The 8,360-nt window shown below is 47.0% G+C and overlaps 1 protein-coding gene across 4 annotated transcripts in view; it reads left to right on the top strand.

Moving 5' to 3' along the window:
• The window catches only part of MGLL (monoglyceride lipase), a 150,740-nt gene continuing 142,380 nt past the window's right edge, over positions 1 to 8,360 (top strand). The window contains exons 1-2 of one of the 4 annotated variants that reach the window (XM_019718602.2): positions 1 to 295; positions 1,581 to 1,725. In XM_019718602.2, the coding sequence (XP_019574161.1) occupies positions 1,601 to 1,725 (125 nt within the window). In that variant the 5' untranslated portion in view covers positions 1 to 295; positions 1,581 to 1,600. Of the gene's footprint in view, positions 296 to 791; positions 1,088 to 1,580; positions 1,726 to 8,360 lie in introns of those variants that run through there. The other 3 variants (XM_074340474.1, XM_019718601.2, XM_074340473.1) reach the window with 3 other exon arrangements.

Raw genomic sequence — 8,360 nt, 5'->3', positions numbered from 1 at the left:
CGAGGCAGGCGGGAGGAGCGCGTGGCTGGGTTTTAGGTCTGCGCCCCCGCTCCTCCCCGCGGGCCAGGCACACGTGGACCCTGGGCACCGCCTCCCCGCACCGCCCGCCAGTCTCGCGCATCCCCACCCACCGCGGGCTGCCCGCCCCGCGAGCCAACCCCGGGATAAAGTGGCGGTGCAGACGCCGCGCCCTGTCGCCACGGAGCCGGCGGCGCGCAGCTCGGCCCGGCCCTGGCCCGCCGCAGACTAGGACTCCTGGCGCGCCGGGAACGCAACAGCGGCGCTCTTGGCCCGGGTAACTGCCTCCCGGTCCCCGCCCCAGCCTGCAAGTGCCGTCACTACAGGGGTGGGGAGTAGCCTGGGGTCCCTAGCCCGCTCCGCGTGGGCTCCCGCGCCCCCTTGTGCGCGCGCGTGTGTGCACGAGTGTGTGAGCGCGTGTCTGTGTGTGCGCGCGCGCTCTCCCTGCTCCCTCGCACCAGCCCCCAAACGAACTTGTCCGCATCAACCCCATCTTCCCAGTCCCCGCCACCACCGTGCTGAGACCCTTTCGAAGTCGCCAGGTTTTTCCGGTGGCATTTTCAGTGACAACTACGGGGCTCCATTCCCTGCGCGGTCGGAGACAAGCAGGAAGCAAAGTTTGTCAGGAGCCGCAGGGGTGACTTTACCTCGGGGACCCGCATTTGTGCGTGTGCGAGCTGCCTCGGTGTGCGCGAAGCGTTTCCCAGTTTCCCGGGCTGTGGGTGCTGGGCTCCCGGCCCCTCCCTTCTCCGAGCTAGCGATTTGTTTAGGAAAAGTGATGACACGAACTAGTCGTGGGGGATCGCAGGCGCTTATTCCCCACCCTGGAGAAGGAGGGGAGCCCCGGAGAGCTTGTCAGTGAGAGCTGGAAGCAGGCTCCGGAGCTTAGCGCTCCTAAAGCCCCAAAGGCAGGATCTGGGGGCAGGGCGCGGAGTAGGGGACAGAGGCTCAGGCAGCTTGATGCCGCGCTGTGACCGCGGCGATGAGGGAACAGCCCTTAATTGCCTGGCTCTGATTCTCAAGGCTGTCGTGGTTGTGGAATGCAAAAGCCACGACAAGATGGAAACAGGTTCGTCTACCCGGCATCTTTGTAATTTCTGGCAGGAGGAATTAATGGGAAGACCATCACTTCATTATTGTGCCCCCTTGAAACTTCCTGGGGGACTTGAAGATGGCCGGGTTTTCTTGCAGCTGGGTCTTTATACCCACAGAGCTGATGTAATTTCCACTTGATTACAGCTAAAATAGTCTTTAAGATGAAGTTTCCTGAAATGATTTAAAATAAACACAGATGGGAAGGGGGAAAAGCTGTATTGAGGCACTTAAAAAATAAAGTGAGCATTTTAAGAACAAATGGGATTTTTCAGTGTTGGAGAGATTGCAAGAAAAATATATATATAGATAGATAATTTTTTTTAAATCTTTGAAATGGAGTTGTGTGTGTTTTTTAACTGCTTTTTTTAAAAAAAAAATGTTACTGACTCTGAACAAAGCTTTCCTCCTTATTTCTCTGTATTTTTGCCACGTTTATGACTTTGGAATATGTCCTTGTTTCTTCCAAGGACTTGGAGATCCTTTCAAAATGCCGGAGGAAAGTTCTCCCAGGCGGACACCGCAGAGCGTTCGGTACCAGGACCTCCCTCATTTGGTCAATGCTGATGGACAGTACCTCTTCTGTAGGTACTGGAAACCCGAGGGCACTCCCAAGTAAGTCTCCCCCAGATGCGCGGCACCTTCACAACTGGCCAGTAGCATCTCCTGCAGGTCCACCATCTCCATGACCTACTACACATTAGGCACAGCCAGGCTAACAAAGCTGGGATAATCCTTTTTTTTTTTTTTTTTTTTTTTTTTTTAATTAAGAAGCAGGAGTTCTGTTTTCTTATAATAACTACGTAGGATAGGGATTCTACCGGATGGCAGTTATCAAAAATTCCACATGACTTTATTTTTTGTACTGGAGTTGATTTCCTGTTGTACAGGCATTTCTTTAAAATTAAACCCAACAATTACAGAACACTACCTAATCAGATAAGAAAATCAAAATTGTATAGTAACCATTGTTCTCTTTTCCTGTTTGATTATAATCTTCAAAAGGTATCATACGTTAATTAGAAAGCAAGGGGTCTGGGTATTTCCTTCTGATTTCTTGCCAGCTCAATTACTTTGTACATTTTCCTTCAGGATTGTCTTGCTATTAGAAATAGGCATTGGGACTACACACAATAAGACAGCTGGTATCCTGCTGCTCTTCTCCTCTTGTATGAAATAGGGAAAACCCTGCTTGTTTTTGTTATGCAGGCAAAGAAATAATTTCTGATAACCAACTGGCCTAGTGATGAGAAAACAGTTTCTGTTCCATGGGCATTTTACCTGCTTCTTCCTAGGCCTGTGTCTCACAGGGGACATGGTATGGTGTGATTATGTCTCCCTTTCTGTCTTAGTAATCACCCAACCCTAGCATAGCTATAAAATGTCTCCTATATCTTCAACAAAGTGTGTAATCCAGGTAGCTGCACATTAAAAACACACACATATGGACTTTTAAAGATCTGGCTTAAACTCATAGCTTCAAGGCAGCTATACAAACTGGTATTGTAATAGGCTGGTAATAGTTTCCACCAGTTCCAGCAATATCTTTCTTAGAGATTTCTTTTAGAGGAGAGTGTGTATGTATACATATGTGCATATGTGTCAGATGGAGAGAGAGGGGGTTGTCAGGCATTATCTTTATGCTCCATTCTGATTTATTCTTCACTCTGACTTAAGTGGCTGTAGAATTGCATATTCTTGGTTTAATTTTTATCAACGTAGTGGTATATGGTGAGTTATTTTTCAATATACAAAAAAAAGGACAAAGAATTGATAGTAGTTCTTAATATCCCAGTCTCAGATTTGGCGGGCTTTCTCAGTTGAATTGGATGGCTGTCCTAGTTTGAGGTCAGTGAAAGAAAGAGGGCCCACAGTCCTTAAATGAGGGCAGGGTGGTGGGTGAATGAGTTGGGAATGGCTATGAGTGGTTTTCACAGTCTCAGGCTGATGCTGCATTATGGGGAGCTCTCTGCTGCCTCACTTTTGTTCCTGTTAGCGATGGCAACCCAATCGTTTAGACAGAGATGTCTCTTGAAAGTCAGTGTTTGTGTGTGACGTTGAGGGGTATAACAATGGAGTGGATAGTTGAGGCAGTTGGGTGCTAGGCTTTGGAAGAGAAATGTGGCTGGAGAAGTCAGGTGTCAGGCAAGATAAAAGGCAGCATCTGTAACCAAGAGGCCTGGCCCCAGCTGCAGAGCCCACCCGGAGCCCACCCCCTTAGGGGCTCTGCCTCTACTCCTGGGAGATGATGCAGATCAATAGACTCCCTTTTAGGGTTGGGATCCTCCTCTGTCAATCTTTAAAACATTTCACAACCAACCCAGACTAATAAGAAAGTCCTAAAGGCTCCCAATGGTGATAGATGTTAACCATATGCTTGCTTCAATTTGGGGAAGACTAGAGGGTCCTGGAAGAGGGATCATGGCAGCTAGAGTGATGGGAAGGCCGTGGGGTGCCTCAGGGCAGAGGTTTATGACAACTGGTACAAAGCATCTCCATATCTTACTAATAGACCAGCTGCTGGGCAGGCCTGCCCTCTTGCATGGCCTAGAATATCTCTGCTGTTGTATTTCAACATTGCTGCCTGCTGCTTTTAGGAAGAAGGGTGGACCACAGGTCACCACTGGCTGAAGCCTATTCCCTCCAGGCGACTGTCCTCCAGGCCCTTTCCCCAATTCAGCTCAGGGTCTTCCCTACTCTACCATCCGTGGGGAAAATGCTCAGGCAAATATCACCTTCTCTCCACTTGTCCACTCTGCTCCTTTTTTGTTTGTTTGTTTGTTTTGAATCTTTCTCACAGAGGCCCTTGGGACGTCAGAAGCCACCTCTGGGGGCAGCAGGGGCAGGGGGGAGCGGGGCGGCATCTTGCACTGAGGAGTCTGTGCCTACCTCCATTAACTGGTACTGGTTTGGGTTGGTTTTCTGGTCAACAAGTTGCTTCCAGCTCCTTGGGCCTGCCCAGAGCACCTGCCAGAACATTCTGCCCTCAGGGGACTTGCTGGGCTCCAAGACCAGCCCTGTAGGTGGCTTAGAACAACACTGGTTCACAGGTGTCAGCCTAGCTGGGAAACTGGCTTAACTTGCTAATGGAAACAAATTATGTCTTTATAAATGCCAGCCTCCTTACACCAGATCCTGAGAAAAAAAGCAAGTATTTCTTAAGCTACTCGTAGTCATTACAACATGTGTCCAAGCACAATGCGGTTTTCAATGTAGCAGGCCAGAGGATCAGGATTTAGTCACTACAAACCAGAGATTTTAAACCAACATCTGGCAATACCAAGGCAAATTTATCTCATCTAGTAGTATTTATTTATGATAATAACAACTGTTAGACTTAAGGTATAGGAGAATTATCTCATATTAATCGAGTATCAAGTATGTTCTGAGGTCTGGACTAGACTCTGTACAAGAATGATCTTATTTTATCTTTACATCAACTTGTAACAAATATCATTATTATTCCCATTTTACAGATGAGAAACAGAGGCCCAGATGACCCAGCCCTTAGTTACTGGATTTGGCCCAGATTTCTCTGGCTCCAAGTCAATTGTTCTTCTTAATCGTTTTATAAGTAGTGTCTTTTTGATAAATTCTTGCATTTTTTTGTTGGTAAAGAGTAATAGAATAATTAATTCTCCCTAAGCATTTGCTCATAATATATTTAAAGTGGAAGGTAGATTAAAGATATGTTTCTATTCTGAAACCAAAAAAAAATCTATGATGCCCTGGGGAACTGGCTGCCTTACTGAGATTCTTTGGTACTTTGGAATTTTGAAATACTGGTTCTTCAGGAAATTTCCACTGATGGTATTTGCAGGGTAGTGGAAACAGGGCCAATTGGGGGTTGAATTGAATTGTGGGCTCTTGTGACCTTGAATAATATTTAGCACTTTTGAATTCTGACTACCAAGTGGCACTCAGTTCATTGTCTAAATATTGTCTAAATATTGCTTACCCATCCTTAGAACAGTGAAGGTGTTCCTGCCCCACGTGGTAAATGACTGACTGCATAACATTGTTGGAGGGTTGCTGGGGGTGGTCTGAAACAATATTCCATTTGATGAATCCCATGAAGTCCTCCTTGATTCTGTCTGACCAGGAAGGCTGGAGAGCACGTGGTAATTATATGATTATACAGCTGCAACCCCCCGCCTGGTTAGTTCCCGGTGTGGACCAGTTCCTCTGTTCATCACTAAGGTCCGACATGAAGTAAATGTGTGTTGAATAAATATTTCAGTATTTCTTTAAAGCTCTTCATCTTTCTGTAAAGTTGATACCTCCCTCATGCCATGTGCATTTGGTATCTGGGTAGCCTTTCGACTCTGAAGAGCTGCTAAGCTTTCCTCTCTGTGGCTTCTGTTTGTGAGAACAACTGACTGAGGGAGTTGTTCCAACATGCAATTGTCCCTCTGCTTGCAGATGTCCTGATGCAAACACCTAGGGAGGCAAGCCCTCCTACCCTGCCTGGAGAATCACAAGTGACTCATCTTTGAAGGTTCAATTTGGCATTTTGTTCCAAATTCCTCTACCTTTGTGGAGACCTTCCAGAACATAAGCCCCGGGAGTTCCTTCTCCAGATTTTGCCCTCTTTTCCTTTCTTGCCTCTGACTTCAGTAACCTGGCTTTTTCCTCCATTAACTCTGCAGCCACACCCTCACCATGGATGCCTCCTTTTATTTCCCCAGCTGCCCCTGAGGTAGTCTGCTGCTGGTGTGGTTTTCCGAATTTTCCTCTTGTGACAGAGTTGGAGCTGGGAGTGGAGCACATGGCTGGGGCTAAACTAACAAGGATGATGTGGCATCAGTTCTGGTACCTCCCCAAGTTCTGAGTGGTGACTATGTCAGTGGATCTAGAATCAGTTAGCCAAGTCTCCTTACTCCCTCTGCTCCTCTCCTTATTCCTTATTCCCCAGAGTGGAGGCTCAGCTGATGTCCCCTACCTCTACCCTGCCCTTTCCAGGGTCACACTGATCCCTTTCTGTACGTACCCTTCCCAATTCGTATTTGGAGTTTGGGGCAATACTCTCTTAAGAAACTTCCTCCTACCCATGCAAATTTAGCTGGACAAGAAGCAATTCCCTAAAGATGGGATATATTTAAATGCTACAAAACATCCTCCTTTCCTACTACCCATAATGTCTTCCTTACATCAGCCACCAGCCACTTGGCTGTGGCACCTGTGGCTCCAGAAGATAAGGGCCCCACCCAGCCAACTGGAGCCACACTACGGAGCTGCAGAGTCCTCATCATCTGGCTGCACATAATTTCTATCCCTACTGCCTTCTGGAAATTTTGTTCTGTAGATTAGGTGGGTGTTTCCCTAATCTCCCCTCCCCATTAGGCTTTCTAATCAGGTTGTAAGTCGGTTATGTGGTGCCTTTCTTTCCCCCAGCCTAGGGTGTTGGCTCAGTGTTCTGGGAAACGTGCTGTAGGTTTTGCTTACATCCTTGAGTGTTTCTACCTCCTGTGTAGCCCCTGCTGACTCCTGTGTCACTAGGTGTTATCAATGAATGTTACCTTTCATTGATACATCCCCAGGGTAGACCAAATCACATCCCTTATTTGTCCCTTTAAGAAGCCATTTTGAACTCCATTCTGTTTGTCTCCAAGAGGTGAGGACAGCTGAGCTTCCCCCAAGCCCAGCCCCTTGGCTCTTACCCCAGATTTGGGAAAAGCTAGGATAGCTCTTGGACTCCCCAGAGCCTCTGTAGCAAAACAGACTTTGGGGGTTCACCTCTGTGAGTGTCCCTGCTCTTCCTGCTCAGCTGTAGTCACCCTCACATTCAACCAGTCAGTTCAGCGAACACTTATTTATGGAAGACTACGGGTTCCAGGAATTGTGTTGGGCACCAGGGTGGGAAAGAGTTTCAAAGATCACTTTGTTTGATGAAGGGGTAGGAGTGGAGAAGGTGAACACATGGATAATTATCATATGATGTGACAAGTACTTAGAGATAAGACCACTGCTTAGTCACACAAAGCCTTTGTGCAAATTAGAAAAGGGAGCCCATCCAGGTGTGGGGCTTGGTGAGCTGTGTGGGCTGGATTTCAGCTCCTATTCATCCTTTCAGCCAGTGCCCTTGAATGGAATTCCACCTGCGAAAAGGGGAGGGCAGGGAACCACAGCAGAAAAGCAGGAGCCACAGCAGCATTGCATTACTGGGCATAAAGCATGGGCAGAAACTCAATGAAGCTAAGGAGGTGAGAGGGAGCCAGGTCTGGATGGGGGGGGGGGGGCGCAGTGTCCTGCAGGCCAAGCTACAGGCTTGTTGGACTTGAACCTTCTGGGGGCGGGGGACAGTGTGGACAGGTTTTAAGCCAGGGAGTGGTGTAGTCAGACTTGTAACTTGGACAACCAGCTGGTTGGAGGTATTTGCAGTAATCCAGGGGACAGGTGAAGAGGGCTGAGTCACAGCACAGTGGTGGCACTGCATGGTAGTGGCAGATGGGGAGATGAAAGATGATCGATCATACAGTGATAATGGGTGGTGGAGAGGGGGAAGGAAAGTTCCCAGGTGTCCTCCTGAGTGATGGGCAAACATGGGACACAGGCTTCTCCTCAGTACACACCTTTAGATTATTCTCTGCACTGAGGATAGTGGGGCTGCTCTCTGACACTTCATTGGAGCAGGCCTGAAATATACCAGTAGGAGAAATGGAGGAGGGAGTGAGGACAGCAACGGAATTCCATTTCAAACATCACCAATAAGATATTAACGACAGAGACAAGTTCATTTTTGTGAAGGTCAGAAAGGAATCAAGTCTTACATTGTCTTCCTACAGTGAGGTATCAAAAATTAAATGTCTTTGACTTATATGTGTTGTTTCATGAAATTTACCCCCAAACTTTGAAAAAGTGGACATTACTGTGCATAGCAATGTCACATTATTTTAAATAACATTACTACTTCTCAGTAGCGCCTCAATTTTCTTTGCCTATTTTAAGAATTTCCAAAAGTTTCTTTCTCTTGTATGAAGCTGGTATTTCTCCCTCTGATGTTTGTACCTTTCTCGTAGCGTAGTGAACTGCCTCCTTTTAAAATAGGGCATCTCTTCTGGGCTTCTTTTTAAAGACTCTTCAAATAGCAAAGATCTTTTGATGGCAAGAGGAAAGGCCGGCTGCTCTTCTTGCAGTTGATTTTTTCAACAGCTTCGTTAAGGGATAATTTCTTCCAGTTGCTATAAGAATGTTCTGCAAATACAAACCTAGCTTTGTTTTGCAGTGGAGTTTAAGAAAAAAAATAGCAA

This window comes from Rhinolophus sinicus, linkage group LG09, assembly GCF_036562045.2.
Source record: "Rhinolophus sinicus isolate RSC01 linkage group LG09, ASM3656204v1, whole genome shotgun sequence".
In the NCBI taxonomy this organism is placed as follows: domain Eukaryota; kingdom Metazoa; phylum Chordata; class Mammalia; order Chiroptera; family Rhinolophidae; genus Rhinolophus; species Rhinolophus sinicus.
This window is presented reverse-complemented; position numbering and strand designations above follow the sequence as displayed.